General features: G+C 31.8%; 1 protein-coding gene across 2 annotated transcripts in view; it reads left to right on the top strand.

The window, feature by feature from the left end:
* LOC114330186 (extracellular matrix-binding protein ebh-like) overlaps window positions 1–19,929 on the top strand; it is a 166,365-nt gene that overhangs the window by 79,850 nt on the left and 66,586 nt on the right. For both annotated transcript variants that reach the window (XM_050646867.1, XM_050646868.1), the window contains one exon: window positions 5,848–6,019. In XM_050646867.1, coding sequence (XP_050502824.1) covers window positions 5,848–6,019 — 172 coding nt within the window. The remainder of the gene's footprint in view (window positions 1–5,847; window positions 6,020–19,929) is intronic.

The raw sequence follows: 19,929 nt of genomic DNA, 5'->3' as shown, positions 1-19,929 counted from the left end.
TTTTGTTGAAAAGTTGAAAATGGGGAAGATATTGAACAAAAACAATTGCTTTAAAATCAATGGGGTCTTAGGCTCGCGCCTTTGCCACATACGTACTATCTTAAATATTGATTTTATCAAAAAAATGAAAGAGATCAAGATTGTACAAAATTTAATTCTCTTCATTTTTGTATAGGTTAAAATTTGTTGTAAAAGTAATAATAAACGAGATAATTCAATAAATCAATAATTATGCTTTAACTGTCACTGTTTTCCCCATAACTCGGAAAATATGGACCGCACCAAAAAAATTATAATAAACGAAATTATATAAAATCGTATTTTCAACAATTTCAGTGTCTGTATTTTTTGTCGAAAAGTTGAAAATGGCGGAGATATTGAGCAAAAACGGATCTCGTTTAAAATCAAGATGGCGGCTAACGCAACGGTCAAATTCAGTCGAGATTTTAAATTTGTACTACTATTGACCCCTCCTAAAGATTATAAAAATAAAATTTGGGGCAGCTCCTAATGCAAGGTCAAATGGTATCCCGACTGGGCTATGTTCACGTTACTGAAGTGAGCGCGACTACTCCCGTGTTAATAAGTCACAGGGGTGAAAAAAAAAACAGAGAATTTAGTCGGATTTTTAATTTCAAATATATCATTCAAAAGAAATTTTTGTTTATTCTAAGGGACTTTCAGCCCTCGGTATTAATGTAATCTTTTATTCTGCGTTTAAATTTTTCAAAAATACTTATTAGTTTTCTCAGGATTCGAAAAAAATAAATGCGTTTAAAAACAATTCGATCGAAATTTTGCACCTACGCTCTTAAAAAGGATTAAAGTATTATACATTTTTGTAATCAGTATTTCAAACGCTTTTAAATGAGCTATTACATGATGTACTTTCCCATTTAAAAAATCAAAGTTTTGCCTGTCACATGAAGAGGGATCGCGTAAAGTTCCAAAAATTGATGTTATAATATACTTTGGTTATTTTAAAAATCGACCTATCCGAGCGTTTTGTTTATGTGCTAGAAATAAATAAGCTATTGAGGGGGGGGTAACACTTATTCCAGCGCACTGTATAAGTACTAGGATATGACTAAGGTAGAAAATTGTTTTTCCACCTACCTCTACCGAAAGTATACTTTTCCGGACCTGATTGTAGGGAGCAAAGTTGTACTTTTCCTCCCTAGGGAGGAAAATATTTTTCCTCCCTAGGGAGGAAAAGTAAAAGTGACGTCATTCATGAAATATAACTTATTGATGCCCTGTACAATATCTATTTTCTATTACGTAAGTATCTATACATTTTAACGTTTATTTATAAAACACCCAGTATTTTGCAGAATGGTAAAAAACAGTAAATTGTTATTTTGATTTACCAATGTTTACATTAATAATTTGACTTATATTTGACAGTTGACAGTTATATTGTACCTACTTGTTAGTTTTAGTTTTAATACATTTTGTTGGTTAGTTACATAAATAAATTAAGTAAAAATGAAAAATGACTTGTTATTAATTTGAGGAAGGTGGAAAAACCATATGTATAACATGGGAGTAAAGTGCCTTTTCCTCCCTTGAATGATTACTGCCCTCCGCTACGCGTCGGGCAGTAAACTTCATTCTCGGGAGGAAAAGTAGCACTTTCCTCCCTTGTTATACAAATAGCTATTCCTTAACTATGCTGAGAAGTACTCGTTCGCAACCTGTGGCTCTTAAAATTGCTTTATTCGTGCCATTTGCGGAAGACTTGGCCTAAATTGCGCCGATCTTAAGCCAAAAACAAGATCCCCTGGATATCGTATCGCTAGTATGTCTCAGATTTTTATTGGAGTTACGTTTATTTAATGCCTCTAATTTTTTCGTTGAAAGTAATTTAAAATAGTCTCTAGTCTAATTTAAAATATTTTTCAACGTATACAGTATGCTGCAAATGAAAGGAACAAATTGTATTTCGTAAGCCGGTGACTTTGAGGAATCGACACTCGACACTGAACAAATACTCCAGGGAAATAAGCTAGAAATAGACCATGTTCGGGACACTCAAAGATCCAGGTAGCTGACTACTTTTTTAGTTATTGTAGACCTATAGGAAAAAACCTACCTGTTTCCTGCCTAGAGTTCGCGTCCGTTTTTTAATGAATAACAATTTAGTGCAAAAATTGCAAATTTTTCGATTTTTTGCACCACAAAAGCTAAATGGTTGAGATAAATTTACAAAATTTAATTTTTTTAAAACATTGAAAAACTTTCAAAATGCCGATTTTTGAAAGTTACAAAGTTAATTTGTTGCTACGCAAACTGCAAAATAAGTGAATATTGTTATTGGTTAATAACTTTTACTAGAACTAACTTAAAACTTTAGTGTTTCACCCGAAGTTGGGTATTGAGGTACTTAACAAACCCTCAAAATTTGAGACCGATCCATTAATTAGTTTAAAAGTTATTCTATTTGTTTTTCCCAGAGACCTTTATTTTGCAATAACATAAGACAGAAAATAATGAAGATAGGGCAATTCTGCGTATGTCAAATGAAAGTAGAAAAGTGATACTATCAAAATGTACTAAAAAAAGATAAAAAAATTATCTAATATAGTCAAAAATCCTAATACCAAGTTTTTGAAATTGTGTAGTTTATAAACATTTAGAATAACATTAAAAATATTGTCCGTAAAAAAATCATTTTACATATTCAAAATGCTGGTATTTTACATGAATTTAAAAAATGTAGTTCAATTGGTGACTAATCGTGGTAGTGATGGGGGAGCTGGGAGCCGACAAATGCACGAGTTCAATAACTAAAAAAGGCAACTTAAAACTACTATCATTTTCTATATCTCGGGATCTACTGAATATATTTGAATCTTTCTTTTTTTAATTCGTATGTAATTTTTCTGTACTTTACAAATATTCAATTTGTCTACACATTATCTAAACAGTCTAATTTGTTTAAACAATTTTTGAAAAAATAATTTTTTCCCAAAAATCCATGTTTTAATCATACTATAATTATTAATCATAGAAAAAATTAAGGTATAATTTTATAAATAAATTATCTTCAATAAATAATAATTATTTAATAAAAATAATTTATCTATTAAAGTGTACTTTAACTTTTGCTATGATCATTAATGATACTATGATTAAAAAATAGATTTTTGTAAAAAAATATTTTTTCAAGAATTGTATAAGCAAATTAAACTGTTTATTAACTAATAAATTTATAAACAAATTGCATATTTGTAATGTACGTAAAAATTACATACCAACTAAAAAAAGAAAGATCAAAATCCATTGAGTTGACCCGGAGATACAGCAAATTATATTCTTTGAAATTGCTTTTTCGGTATTTAAACTCGCTGGATTTGTAGGTTCCCCCTAGTAATCCTTTGCACTACATTTTTGAAAAATCGTAGAGGGTCCTGTGAAAGTACAATGTTTGTGAAAATTTCTTAACAAAAAATACAAATTCCATTCTTTAAAATGGCATCAATGAGATTTCTTAATTATTATAAACAAATTAGCTGTGAATTAAAAAAACACATCCTAACTTTGTCCCAAATGAACCCAGGCTAAATTTCTTTATTTTAAAAGTCGTGTTAAAATACTAGCTTTTCGAATATATAACGATTGTTTCTACGGATAATATTTTTAAAGTTATTCTAAATGTTTATAAACTACAAAATTTCAAAAATTTGGCATTAGGATTTTTGGCTTTAATAATTAATTAATTTTTGTATCATTTTTTAATATATTTTGATACTACCACTCTTCTACTTTTATATGGCATACTCAGAATTGCCCTATGTTTATTATTTTCTGTCTTATGTTATTGTAAAATAAAGGTCTCTGGGATAAATAAAATATCTTTTTAGTCCAGAAAGCCACTGAGCATCCGCTAGCAAAAATATTCTGAATCGGATTTTTTGCACAATCTTACTGAAAAAGGACTCCTTTTAACAAATTTGCATGTTGCCAGGACCAAAAGGTGGTCAAAAATCTTTTAAACGTTTTTTTTTGTTTTTTTCCTAAAATTATTTTTTTTATGGAAAAAAGGTTTTTTAATTTTTTTGGATCATTCCAAATAGAAAAGGTCTTTAGTGACTTTTCTCTAAAAATGATATTTTTTGACATATACGCGATTAAAAATTGAAAAACTGCGAAATCGGCCATTTTTAACCGTCAAAAACTATGTGAAAAACTGAAAATTTGAATGTTGCCAAGGTAGGTAGATATTCTTTAAACATCGATTGATGACATCTCGAAGAGTTTTTTGCAATACAATATTCAAAATTCCTTTGTTTTTTAATTGCTAATCAAGCGTGCGCGACACTATTTTCCACCGACCGACAGTATGGTGCAAATGAAAGGAATAAATTCGTTATTTCGTAAACCGGCAACTTTAAAGAAAAATCCCAAAACAGGTGGATTTTTATTTTTAAGTTGTGATATTGTGGCATATATGGTATACTAGTGACGTCATCCATCTGGACGTGATGACGTAATCGATGATTTTTTTAAATGAGAATAGGGGTAATCAGTAATATAAACATCTTCATAATTATTTATACACGGTGTCCAAAAAATTTTTATTAAATTAAATTATTTGACAAAAAAAGAAGTAGAAGGACACTCTGTATAAATCATTATGTAAATGTTTACATTACTGAATAGAGAATTGAAGAACCTTTCAAATGAGTTCCCACATAACCCCTATTCTCATTTAAAAAAATCATCGATTACGTCATCACTCCCAGACGGATGACGTCACTAGTATACCATATATGCCACAATATCATAACTTAAAAATAAAAATCGACCTGTTTCGGGATTTTTCCTTAAATTCGCCGGTTTACGAAATAACGAATTTATTCCTTTCATTTGCACCATACTGTCGGTGGAAAATAGCGTCGCGCGCGCTTGATTAGCAATTAAAAAACAAAGGAGTTTTGAATATTGTATTGCAAAAAACTCTTCGGGATTTCATCAATCGATGTTTAAAAAATATCTACCTACCTTGGCAACATTAAAATTTTCAGTTTTTCACATAGTTTTTGAGGGTTAAAAATGGCCGATTTCGCAATTTTTCAATTTTTAATCGCTTATATGTCAAAAACTATAATTTTTAGAGAAAAGTCACTAAAGACCTTTTCCGTTTGGAATGATCCAAAAAAATTAAAAAAACTTTTTTCCATTCAAAAAAAAATAATTTTATGAAAAAAAAAACAAAAAGAAAACGTTTAAAAAATTTTTGACCACCTTTTGGTCCTGGCAACATGCAAATTTGTTAAAAGGAGTCCTTTTTGAGTAAGATTGTGAAAAAAATCCGAATCAGAATATTTTTCCTAGCGGATGCGCAGTGGCTTTCTGGACTATTTAAACTAATTAATGGATCGGTATCAAATTTTGAAAGTTTGTTAAAATATCCAACTTTGGGCGAAACCCTAAAATTCTAGGTTAAATTTAGTAAAAGTTATTAACAAAAATCAATTTTCATTTATTTTGCAATTTGCGAAGCAATAAATTGAATATTTAACATTTAAAAATCGGTATTTTGAAGCTTTTTTAATGTTCTAAAAAATCAAATTTTGTAATTTTATGTCAACTATTTAGCTTTTTAGTGGGATGCAAAAAATCTAAAAAATCGCGTTGTTTGCACTAAATTGTTAATAATTGAGAAACGGACGCGAACTCTAGGCAGGAAACAGGTATGTTTTCTTCCTATAGGTCTACAATAATTAAAAAAGTTGTTAGCTACCTGGATCTTTGACTGTTCTGAGAAAATCCTTATTTCTCTGGACTAAAATGTATTATTTTTAATTGTAATCGCTTATGTACATCATTACATATTTGTAGACTAAATACATTATTTAAAACATCAATTTTGGATCCAAAAACAGGAGCTCTAGTTAATGCAACATCAAAAATAGAAAACGACGTCCAACAAGTTTTGCAGAAAATAGGAATAATGTATCAACAAATAAGAAGCAATGCAGATGCTCTAAATAAATTGCAGGATTATTTTAAAGTAAGTATTTAATGGCACATTTTTTCATTTTCTTCAAAAAGGAACAAATATATACATTTCTGCAACTTTTTAAATAGAAAATGTCGCACCTCGGCTCAAAAAGTATCACAACTCAAAGAAAATAAAAACGGGTTTATTGCACCCACAGTTTAATAAAGCTACAAAATCTTATCTCAAAAAGTGTTACGTTTATAGTTCAAGTATTTGTCGTTAATTGACAGTAGAGTCATTATATAATTAACAAAAATCAACGGTGGGCCGAACATAAAGAGTGTCACATATCGACTTCTGCAAGGTATTTTATGTGTCCATCTAAGATGTGTATAAAGCGTGTTTGTCGAGTTAAGACAGTATATGTGATTACTGTATTCAAAACAGTCTGTATATGTGCTTAACCCTCCGTTAGTCGCTATCAGTGTCACACACCGACGACAGAATTATTCATTCGGGATTTACAAAATAACTGGTTTTTTCTATCGCCACTTTCTGTACCTCATCCTATCAACTAACCTCGTGTTAGTATACATTCTTACCTACTTGGGTACAGTTGTGCGAGTTTTATAGCTATTTTTGGTGCAAGACTCCGTAGTGACTAACGGTGTAGTTATTACTTTATTGGCATAACTTGCAGTTCAGGTAAAAATTTAGTATCTTATTATTGCATTTTATCGGTAAGTTTTGGTCAAATCGTATTTAAAGATGTTTTTTGAAGCCGAACAAAAACGTTTGTTGGAATTATGGGAAATGGTTCCTAGCGAATATTTTTATATCATAAATAACAATATGTATATTGTTATACTAGGGTGTTTCATTTTATATCTGTTGTTTTTCAATAAATCATTTTCAAAAATATTTTTCAGTCATTCCTATACACAATATAAAATATTTGTATGAATTTTATAGCAAAAACTATTTTTTTTTAAATTGTCGGTTTCTGACACCGTAGCGACTCTTGATGCTCCGATTATCCTAGCGACTAATGGAGGGTTAAGAAAAGTTACAAATTTAAAGTTACACTTATTTATCTTTATTTTTGTAGTATTTTTTGTTTAATGTTGTCAAGTACTTGCATTTAATGTTACACCATTAAAAAGTATAAGTCTGTTAACCAGAAAATAATAATGATTTACTGCTAATTCTATACTGCAAGAACCACTTTTGATAAATAATATTTCGTAAATATTTCGTTAGGTATTTTATCTGTATAGTGTCACAACTGAAAAAAAATTTTTTAAATATTTTTAGCAGAATTATTACACTATTTTGTAGAGCTTTAAAAACCTTTGTAACTGACTAAAATAGTTATTATTAGAGCTCGGGAAATATGCAAAATGCATATTAAGTGCATATTTGCATATTTTGGATAAATTGTATAAATGCATGTGCATTTATTAAAAGTGCATATTTTCAGATCTATCACAATATTGACAAACATCTGAGGACATAAGTAATGCAATGTAGCGAGGTATCTGGGTTAACTCTAGATGGGTAACATGGTCAAATTCTGTAAATTTCATAACCGATAATTTTGAGGGAATTGTGCTCTAAAAAAATGTGCGGATATTTAAACAAACCGTTATTAAAAAGTATTTTGGCACATATTCAAACCATTTTTGTAAATATTGCTGAATCAATTACTAAATTAGAAAAAGCAAAACATTTCATTAGAGCAAAGTACTCAAATTACCTATTCATTAGATAGTGCAGTCACTGAAGGTTTTCACCTCCGATTTCGTTGAACCTCCATCGATTTTCATGAAAATTGGTGAGTAATTAGAGGATACCTCAAGGAACAAAGGTGACATGATGCCAACTTGCGCTTTTACCCTGGGGGTGGATGCCACCCCTTCTCGGGGGTGAAAATTATTTTATTAAAAATAATACCATAAGTCGATAGAGGGGCAAATTATAAGCAAAATTTGTTATATAAAGTTATTAAAATAAATCAACACTTTTTGAGTTATTAAAGACCAAAGATTTTATTTTTTCGTAAAGAAATGCATGTTTTAAATCGGTTTTTCACGTATAAATCAAAAACTATAAGCTTTTACAAAAAAGTTATTATTACTGAAATTGAAGATAATAAAAAATTGAATACATTTCTCATATAAATAACTAAACTAATGTTAGTTCAAAGTGAGTTATTGGCAATTGAATGTGTATTTTTTTCGACGACTACTCAAATCTAAGTATTCAAGCTTAAATAACGGGAAAACGATGCAATATATAAAATATTCCTGCTAAACATTTGAAAAAGTGCTTCGGAATACCTATCAAATGAGCTTCAGAAAAAGGTAATAGCGTCAAAATTAAGCAAGTTATAATGAAAATAAAAGAACCGTTTCGAATTTTTTAGGAAAAAGTGAAACATAAAACATACGCCATTTCCACAAAAATTAAAATTTATATTAATCCTTAAAAACACTTTTTTATATTAGCATAAGTAATATGTTCGATAATTTTGACCGGTTTAAAATGCATATTTTTGAAAGATATAATTTAAAAAATCATAATTTTTAAAATTATTGTAATATTCATATTCTTTTGATAATAACTCCAAAAATACTCAATACACGTAAAAAATTATATAAAACCAAATTTCAGTTTTTTCTGTGGTAAATATTTTACCTGTTTTACTATTTCTATAGGGTAAAAAATAACCGAGATAGAAACGTTTAAATCTTAAATTTTGCTGTAGGAACCATGCAACCGGGGTCATTTAACCTTATATTTTTAAAAAAGTAAGGGGTTTAAAAGATTAGGTTCAACGAGCTTAAATAGCACTTGGAATTAACTTTCAAACAGTTTTTAGATAAACCTGATATCGTACACACGAACGGAGTTATTAAAAAAAAATAATAACATTTTTTGGAAAAAATTTTAAAAGATAAATTTTGAAAAAATTTTGGAGCATAAATTTTAACGCTATCAACATGTTCGGGGACTCATTTAATAGATATTTTTAAGTACTTTGACAAATGTTTAATAAGTTTATGCTATAAAATGCATAAATTTCCCGTTATTTCAGCTTGAATACTTAGAGTTTTTTACTCGCCGAAAAAATATACATTCAATTACCTATAACTCACTTTTAGTTAACATTAAAAGGTTTTTGTAGTAAGGGGTTTATTTCATTTTTTATTAGCTTCAATTTTGATAATAATTACTTTTTTGTAAAACGTACACTTTTTGAGTTATTGATGAAAAATTGGTTAAAAACATACATTTTTCTCAAGAAAAATTAAAATATTTGATCTTTAATAACTCAAAAAGTTTTGATTTATTTTAATAACTTTATATAACAAATTTTGCTTGAAATTTGTCCCTCTATCGAATTATGGGGTTATTTTTAATAAAATAATTTTCACCCACGAGAAGGGGTGGCATCCACCCCCAGGGTAAAAGCGCAAGTTGGCATCATGTCACCTTTGTTCCTTGAGGTATCCTCTAATTACTCACCAATTTTCATGAAAATCAATGGAGGTTCAACGAAATCGGAGGTAATAGCTCATATCCACCTTCAGTGATTCCACTAAGATCGAAATGGGACGTTTCATCGCCGCCGGTTCATCGCCGCCGTTTCGATTCCGCCGGTTCATCGCCAGTCCATTTCATCGCCGTCCGTTTCATCGCCGGCCGTTTCATCGCCAGTTAGTCAGTTGATTTTGTATTATGGGAGATGACACGACACGACGTTAAATTCAGTTCAAAACTTATGACAAATAAAAAGATAAAAAATATTATTATATTAATTTACTGTTCTATTTCTACTTCCCCTAAATTTGATACTAAATAATATTAAATTTGTAGTGTTAAATTATATTTTATATTATAAAGGTTTAAAAGTCTATTAAAAGATTAAGTATGGCAACAAGAATGGTCATATCTCGCATTTCCTAGAATTCCTAATTAATACTAAAAATAAATAATAAATGTAACTGTCGAAAATTGGTAGAAAATTCGGAAATATATCAGTTAGCGATTAACTGACTGGCGATGAATCGGCCGGCGATTAATCGGCCGGCGATGAATCGGCCGGCGATGAATCGGCCGGCGATGAACTGGCGGCATCGAAACGGCGGCGATGAAACGTCCTAGAACCCATTAGATGAAAAGCCTAAATGCCTTGAGGAAACCAACAAAGAATGCCTATTAAAAGTTCTGCACGGTCTTAAAGAAAAATGAGGAATATCAAAAAATAATTCAAATAAAAATATTATTAAGGGGAAAGGCGCAAAATGTCGTCTGTCAAAATTTTCAATGTGTTTTAAATGTATTAATTTTTTTTCGAATCCTGAGAAAACTAATAAATATTTTTGGAAAATTGAAACGCAGAATAGAAGATTGCCTTATTACCGAGGGACTAAAGTTCCTTAGAATAAATAAAAAGTTTCTTTTGAAGAAAAAATTTGCAACTAAAAATCACACTAAATTTTCTCTTTTATTTTCATCCTTGTAACTTATTTAAAATAAACATTATAAAAGCATTTAGGAACTTTCTCGCTTGAGTAATAATGTAATCTCTTATTCTACGTTTAAAATTTTTAAAAATATGTATCAGTCTTCTCAGGATTCGAAAAAAATGAATTCATGTAAAACACATTAAACATTTTGACATTTGACATTTTGCGCCTAAGTCCATAAGATGGGGAATTGTGAAGATTATTTTATTCATAGGAGATTCTGACCAATAGAAAGCTACAGAAATCAAAATTAAACTGATAATTTTTGATAATATCTCGTCATCAAGTATATTACGTTAGATGCCCTTCGTTACTACGAAAAAATACATTCAGTGACATAATGAAAATTAATGTTTTAAAAGTTATAAAAGTGATGACTTTCAACCGTCAAATATTTATAACGACTGTGTGTTTATTGTACTAATTTGTACTTACATAAATAAATTACAATAAAATTTTGGTTTTGAACAGTTCTATTCATGAAATAATCGCAACAAATTGCACTCGATCTCTAAAATTATTATCGAATTTTTGCCCTCGTGACACTTTGATATAATTTCACTGTCAAAGTGTCACTCGGGAAAAATTCGATAATTTTAGAGCTCTTGTGCAATTACTATCTACTGATAATTTAATTATTCAGGTAGAACCTCCAATTATACAATATTTTATGTTTGCTCCTTTAACGTCATTTGAAGTAGAAAGTTTTTCCACATATAAAAAATTATTATCTGAAAGACGGCACAGTTTTTCCCTAGAAAATTTAGAAAACGTTTAATAATATAATAGTTTTAACTGTAATAGATAATAATATAATAAATACCGATGATGATGAATATAAAGAATAAATGAAAATAATGATGTAGGAAGTAGGTAACGTAGGTAATAGAAATTTCAATAAACCTCTTTTGTGACTTTAGTATAAAATATTAGGGTTTTTTAAGTGCATATTTCCCGAGCTCTAGTTATTATACTAATTTTAATTTTGAATTAGACCCAAACCAGACGGGCCACTCTGCAGCGCTACTCTGTGGATCCACAGAGGGGCCGAAACAGGCGACTTTTTGGAAGGGTGCGGCGTTTAATGTAATGAGTGAGAAAAAAAAGTAAGCTTGTTCAAATTATTAAAAACTTGCCGGCTAATAATCTTTTAAAAAAGTGTGTTCGTCAAAGTCAGTGTTTGTAATGTCCATAGTTTTAAATATTTTATAAAATTTCAACGCTTTTGAAAAAATACCAATAAACTCAATAAATGGAATTAAGAAAAACCAGACAAAAACAGCTATATCACAGAAAGAAGCACAAAAAAAATTAACCAGTACATCGGGTATCCTACAGGCGTTAAATAGTTTGATACAACCTGACAACTGAGTGAAAGTGAAAAACATGTTAGCTTGCAACCCCCTTTTAACTGATATCTTATCGTTTTGTTTTCAACAACAAACAATAAAACCTTTTTTGACCTAGGATGGGACCCCACTATTTAACATAAATAAACAAACAAGACTGAATTGGTTTTGTTCAGTTCAAATGCATCAAATGTATAATAAAATGTAAATACAATAGAGAAAACATTGCTTATGGGATTTATTCTTTTCGATAGGGAAATTTCTTTAAAATCGGAAACAAATAATTCAAAGATAATGTCCCACGCTATTCCTTTGAATGCCCTATAAATATGCACTCGGGTTATTGTATCACATATATCCGGTCTGTTTTGCACTTCAATCAAAAACCGTCCCGAATCGAAATTCATTTTAGGTGCTCACCCTATAAATTCTCGTAAACATCTGTGGCAGCTACAAAAGTGGTCCGTCTGAATGGCGTTTGCCACTAGTGGACGCCACTAGCAGTGAGACTCGGCGACTGTGGCTGGTAACGTCCACTTCACATAAGAACCCACGGTAAATCATCGGAAGCTGCTTTGTGGATCCACAGAGTAGTGCTGCAGAGTGGCCCGTCTGGTTTGGGCCTTAAACCTCAAAAAATTCTAGTACAAATTTTAAACGTCGTTTTCTCGATACTTTGCTTTTTTGCTTTATGACACTGTTTGAGCGGAGGTGCGATGTGTATAAATGATATTAGACCTGGATCCTGCGTACCAAAAAAAATTATTAATAGCAAGCTGAAAATTTGTTAATAGCTTAAGGCGAAATTACACGGCTCACTTTTGTCTTTCAATTTGGATGAAGCAACCAAATTGACCCGTGTAAACATAAAAGTGAATCATTCCATGTCATTGAATGTTGTCGTTCAAATGCGTTGAAAGAATTGAACATGCTAAATATTTTCACTTTTAGCGTTCACTATTTAACGCGGTTGAACGAGAAGTGAATGTGTAAACCCAAGAATTGAACGATTCACTTTTACAGTATTTGGACTATACATATCTACCTCTACTACATACCTACGCAATTGTTTTCAAATAGAAGAATGTCTATGGAATTTTAAAACGAAGGGCTATAAAAACGGATATTGTCGTGGAAATAATATTAAATTGAATAAAATGATATTGAATAAGACATAAAATTAAAAATTAAAAGTATCCGTACTCGTTATACCCATTTGTGATTTAACATAGATAAAACGATCGACCAAAAGCGGCTGTTCCATAGATGATATTAACTCATAAAAGGACGACATTCTTTGAAGAATATGTGTTGAACGAACAGTTCACTTTCCAGGTACCGTCATTATACATAGATAATATATATTACAGATACTTTCATTTCTGCTCCATTCAACCAAAGTGATTAAATTCGGTTGAACCGTGTAATTTTGCTTTTAACGGTGTCTAGTCGGACAAACTTTGATGTATGGGAACACTGGAACAGGGAAAATTTTAATTGTGGAACGTGATTTTAATTGTGGAACATGTTACCCTGGCAAGTTTGTGATTGTGGAAACTAGCAGGTTGTTTTTAAGTTTATTCAATAGCAAACTTTATATAATACATGAATATGAAAAAAATGTTTGTTCATGTATATGAAAAAATGTTTGTCCGCAAATATGTTGGACATTGTAATAAGTTCGACACGTAGAACATATCAAATGACAGGCATTGTGTTGGTGGTAAATAGCAGTATAATTTTTCCATGAGAGTTTAATGAAAGGGTAACAAATCAGTTGGAAGTTCTGTCCGACAAAATACATGGGACGTTTTCGTACTTAGTTTGACGTTCGAAACCTGTAACCTATTCCACAATTAAAACTTCCTCTGTTCCAGTGTTCCCGTGCCCCGTACCTCAAAGTTTGTCCGACTAGACACCGTTAAGCTATTAACAAATTTTCAGCTTGCAATTAATAAACTTTTTTTGATACGCGGGATCCAGGCCTATATAGTTAAGTCCTTAATTTGACACATTTTCTCGTAATAAACATATTTTTATTATGCATTCATCTTCGACAATTATTTATTTTTGAAATAGACGTCGACAGAAGTCTTTAAAGGCACGTATTCACTATGTTCGCTAACCTCTTGCGCTCCGCGCTCCCTGTAACTGCTCCAATGGATATGGCATGAGCTTCTCTACATATCAACTGCCACAGATTGGAGCGCAGAGGCGGAGCACGCATTGTTGCACGGTCCGGGAGCGCCAACGAATCCACTAAGTGGAGCAATTGCAAAAGCGCGGAGCGCGAATATATTGAATACGTTCTTTAAGGCATGTATCCACTATGTTCTGCAACTGCTCCACATAGTGGATACGCTCGCGCTCCCGGAGCATGCAACTGTGCGCTCTCTGCCTCAGCGCTCCAATCGGTGGGGGTATATGTATATATGTAGAAGTTCGCGAACAGAAATGGATACGTGCCTTTTTATTTTCTAAAATAGTACGGAACATTGTTCTAAACCAGTGTTTCCCAACCGGTGGGTCGCGACCCACTAGTGGGTCGCTGACAGGTTTCAGGTGGGTCGCGGCTTGGCTCTTATAGTAGCTGAATAACGTAGATATACAGGGTGTCCCGAAAAGATTGGTCATAAATTATACCACACATTCTGGGGTCAAAAATAGTTCGGTTGAACCTACCTTACCTTAGTACAAATGTGCTCATAAAAAAAGTTACAGCCCTTTGAAGTTACAAAATGAAAATCGATTTTTTTCAATACATCGAAAACTATTAGAGATTTTTTATTGAAAATGGACATGTATCATTCTTATGGCAGGAACATCTTAAAACAAAATTATAGTAAAATTTGTCACCCCATAAAACATTTTGTGGGGGTTTTGTTCCCTTAAAAAAGGACACTTTTGTGTCCCTTCCAATTAATTCATTATTGTGGTACCATTAGTTTAACACAACGTTTTTAAAACTTTTTGGCCTCTTAGTATTTTTTCGATAAGTAAGTTTTTATCGAGATGCGGCTTCTTTTTTAATATATTTACATAAAAATTTTATGGGGGTTTTATTCCTTTAAACCCCCCAAATATTTGTGTACGTTCCAATTAAACTATTATTGTGGTACCATTAGTTAAACACAGTGTTTTTAAAACTTTTTTGTCTTCTAGTCTTTTTTTGATAAGCCACCTTTTATTGAGATGTGGCTTCTTTTTCAAAATATACCTAAAAATTTAAATTATAAATAAATTTTCTGATTATTAACAGGTGTCTATAACCATATACAAATATGTGGTCTATCTATCTATCTAATCAGCCCTAAACATCCATCCTTGGATATAGGCCTCCTCTTCCTTCTTCCATGCCTCTCTATCTTGGGCAATTTGCATCCAATTTGACCCAGTGTGTTTCTTCAGGTCATCCGACCATCGCATCTGTGGCCTTCCCCTTTTTCGTTTGTGGTTCCACGGTTTTCAATGTATAATCGTCTTAGTCCATCTTTCATCCTTCTGCCGTAGGGTGTGTCCGGCGAACTTCCATTTAAGCTTTGCTACTTGGGTTGAGATATCTTTCACTTTTGTTTTGTTACGGATCCATTCGTTTCTTTTCCTGTCTGATAGTTTAATGTTCAGCATTTGTCTTTCCATGGATCTTTCTGTCTTTGCTATTTTTTCCATATTTTCTTTTGTAAACGTCCATGTCTGAGAGCCATATATTAGAACACGGTGTATACATTGATTGAAGACTCTTGTTTTTAGATATTGCGGGTATTTTCTGTTCTTTAGAATATAAGACAGTTTTCCGAATGATGCCCAGGCCAATCTTATTCTTCTCTTTATTTCTTCGGTCTGATGTTCTTTATTTAATCTAGTGATTTGTGGTAGATTCGACAAATATTCAAAATATCTCGATAAACACTGGCTTATCAAATAAGTACTAAGAGGCAAAAAAACATTGTGTTTAACTAATGATGCCACAATAATAATTTAATAGGAACGTACACAAAAGTTTGGGGGGTTAAGGGAACAAAACCCCCATAAAATTAAATTTTTATGGGATGCACAAAATTCACTTTAATTTTTTTTCAGATGTTCCTACCATAAAAATTCCACATGATCATTTTCAATAAAAAATCTCTAACAGTTTTCGATATATGAAAAAAAAAATCGATTTTTATTTTGTAACTTCCAAGGACTGTAACTTGAACTGGGGTTCAATCAACCTATTTTTGACCCCAGAATCTGTGGTATAATTTATGACCAAACTTTTCGGGACACCCTATATATCATCATGGGTGAGGGATGGGTCGCGAATATGAAAAAATATCAGAAGGTGGGTCGCCAGACATAAAAGGTTGGGAACCACTGTTCTAAACTATTGCGGAATGAAAACCGAGAGTTGTTGTAGATGATTTTCTGTACCAGTAACGAACTCAATAAACAATAAGTTTTCCTGCATACAAATCAATGCAAGTATACATTCAGCAATATCCGAGACCAAAGATAAAGTATGTATCTAAATGCAAGAATGCAAGGAAAAGACAAAATACCAAGATTGATGAAAATTAAAGCTAAGCTAAACTCAAAACGAATTTATTATTATTATTATTAAAAATCAGTTATAGACAAGACGAAAACGGCGGGTTCGTTGGGAAAAATATTCCTATGAGATGTTTTTGCATAATTACATTCGTGAGACATCCCAGAATAAGGCTCACGAAGCCGCCCACGTGAAAAGTGGGCCAAATTTAAAAAAAAAAATTTTTTAATCAAATTGCAAAAATCAATATTTTTGGCCCGAACAATTTTTTTTTAGATTTTTTGGACAATTCTGGATAAAAAAGGTCTCTTATAATTTTTCTCTACAGTTGATCGTTTTCGAGTTATAAGCAATTTAAAATTGAAAAAAAAAAACGAAAAATGGCGATTTTCAAGGCTTAATAACTCGGTTAAAGTTATTATTATGAAAGTCAGAAAGTGACTAAATCAAAGTTTAATGCCCCCCCTACAAGATCCCGAAGAAATTTTTGTCATTATTTTATTACTAAGCTGTTATTTTTAAGTAATAATATGGAGCGCCATGCACGTGGTAGCCGGCCGTAAATGCTGAGTGCGAGAGAGATGCCACTCCGGCACTCCAATTGTGCATCTTACTTGCACTTACATTTTTACGGCCGCCCATCACGTGTAAAAATAACAGCTCAGTAATAAAATAATGACAAAAATTTCTTCGGGATCTTGTAGGGGGGCATTAAACTTTGATTTAGTCACTTTTTGACTTTCATAATAATAACTTTTAACCGAGTTATTAAGTCTTGAAAATCGCCATTTTTCGTTTTTTCAATTTTAAATTGCTTATAACTCGAAAACGATCAACTTTAGAGAAAAAGTAGAACAGACTTTTTTATCCAGAATGTTCCAAGAAACCTACAAAAAAATTGTCCGGGCCAAAAATATTGATTTTTGCAATTTGATTAAAAAAAATTTGGCCCACTTTTCACGTGGGCGACTTCTTGAACCTTATTCTGGGATGTCTCACGAATCTAATTATGCAAAGGAATCTCATGGGAATATTTTTTCCAACGAACCCGCCGTTTTCTACTTGTCTATTAGGACAGAGAAGCAAGCTCCTATTATGCTCAAAAACAAAGAAACATTTAATTATAAAGTTAAAAAAATTCTAAAGTTACGATCAAGAGACAAATATAAATAGATAATGCGGTTCTAAAAATAATAATGTCCTATTAGTCCTATTATAAATCAAATAAAGAACAATAAGTCTATTTTTGAATGTTTAAACTAGGTGCCGATATGGTGTCTTGGTCCAAGTTATTCCAGATATTAAATATTCTGTTCGGCAAGAAGATCACCCTGGATCTTGCTGTTGTCTGTTCCGTCTTTAATTTGTAACGATGGCCTCTTAGCCTTTCGTCTTGATTTAGAGTAAACATGGTATTCAAGTTTTCAATATTGTATTTTAAAATACAAAAATACCTTTGACAGGGTCACATTAAAGGACGTTATCCACTTGTTATACTCGAGAGAGGTACCTCTCGATAATTAAACGATGAATACGATAGAAAACATCTACCAGAAAAACACAATGAAACTAAAAGTGGAAGATGAATTAACTGACCCAATTGAAGCCGGCAATGGGATAAGACAGGGGGATTCCTTGAGTCCGAATATATCTGACGTAATTTTGTACAGTTTACTAACAGAGGTTAACGATAAACGTGTAAAACATGTACGGATCAGAAACAGTTTCGAATTTTCACGTTTACACACTATGTGATCAAACCAATTTAAGTCACTATTAATTATCACTCCAAGATCGTTGTGAGAGGTTACTGACATGATGGGATGTCTATAAATAAAGTATGGTGGTAATGGATTATTTTTGCCGATATGTATTACACCGCATTTTTCAATGTTAAGCGGAAGTAACCATTCGGAGGATCATTTGAATATTGCCTCAAGATCTTGTTGAAGAACATCTTGGTTAATAAATTGGATTCACATATAACTTGGTATCATCAGCGTAAATAGAAACCTTACTGGATACAATGAGCGGAAGATCAGTAGTGTAGATACAAAAGAGTAGTGGCCCAAGTACTAATCCTTGTGGGACTCCGCTCTTGACTGGTTTATCTAGTGAATAGGCTTCCCCAATACGAACTCGCAAGTATCTGTCAAATAGAAAATTTTGAATCCACATTGGAATTCCTTGGCTTCTTTTACCTTTCCTCGGATACCAAAGTGATCCAATTAAGCAAATAATCTTTAGAAACACTATCAAAAGCTTTGGAGAAATCTAAGTAGACGGCCCTTAAGTTGTAACGGCCCTTAATAAAGCCATATTGTTGTTGGGGGATGACAATTTCTTGAAGGAGTAACTCAGACATAGCGTCCGATATAATGGATTCCATGACCTTGCCGACAATAGGAACTAGGCTTATTGGACGATAATTGATGTAATCAAGTTTATTACCTTTCTTAAATATAGGAGTAACCGAAGCCAACTTCCAGGACGAGGGGAGATACCCCTGATTAAAAGAAGCATTCATTATGGAAGATATGGGAATGTCTACAGATTCTGCACATTGTTTAAGGAAAAAGGATGTTAGTCCGTTTAATCCAGGTGATGAATTATTGCGAAATTTCTGTAAATGAGGTTTAATTTGATCCGGTGTGAACGAGATATTATCATAGTCCATGTGGTGAGACCGCTCCCGTCTGAAAAAAATGTCTGATTCGGTTTCTTTGTGGATTCCTATTCAAAAATGTTCTCTTTAAACAAATCCGAAAGGTGCCGGGCGGAATTTTTGGGCAGAAATTGTTTAAACAATTTTTTTAAACAAATACAAAAGATCACGTTTTTTTGGTCTAGAAGATATATTTTTAGGTTTTCTGGATTATTCTAAACCAGAAAGGTATCTTGTAATTTTTCTCAAAAATTAATAGTTTTCGAGTTATAGGTGATTTAAAATCTGAAAAATGCGAAAATACGCATTTTCGAGGCTTAAAAACTCATATTTAAATTAGTATTTTTGAGGGTGCCAGATACTTAAATTGAAAATTAAACATTCAGCTTTAAGATTCTGAAGAGTGATCGCGTCTAACCTGAACTTATACCGTTGTTTTTTAATTGTTAAATATGCGTGTTTATCCGATTTTTTTGCCGGTGCGGCGCGCTCTATTTCAAAAATCTCATATTTGCCCCCGAAAAATTTTTTTTCTAGATTTTTTGGGATATTCTAAATAAAGTAAGTTTCTTAAAATTTTTCTGAAAAGTTAATGGTTTTAAAGTTATAAGCGATTTAAAATCCGAAAAGTGCCAAGAAAACGCATTTTCTGATTTTAAATCGTTTATAACTTTAAAACTATCAACTTTTGAGAAAAATGTCAAGTAACTTATTTTAATGTTGTTCTGAAGCTATTTTATTTAGAATGTCCCAAAGAATCTAGAAAAAATATCGGAGGATAATAGGAGATTTTTGAAATAGAGCGCGCCGCACCGGTAAATAAATCGGATCGGATGGGCATGCATAATTTAACAATTACAAAACAACGGTTTAGATTAAGGTTAGACGCGATCACTCCTCAG

This window comes from Diabrotica virgifera, chromosome 3, assembly GCF_917563875.1.
Source record: "Diabrotica virgifera virgifera chromosome 3, PGI_DIABVI_V3a".
NCBI lineage: Eukaryota > Metazoa > Arthropoda > Insecta > Coleoptera > Chrysomelidae > Diabrotica > Diabrotica virgifera.
Note: the sequence above shows the minus strand (reverse complement) of the source record. Positions and strands in the feature narration are given on the sequence as shown.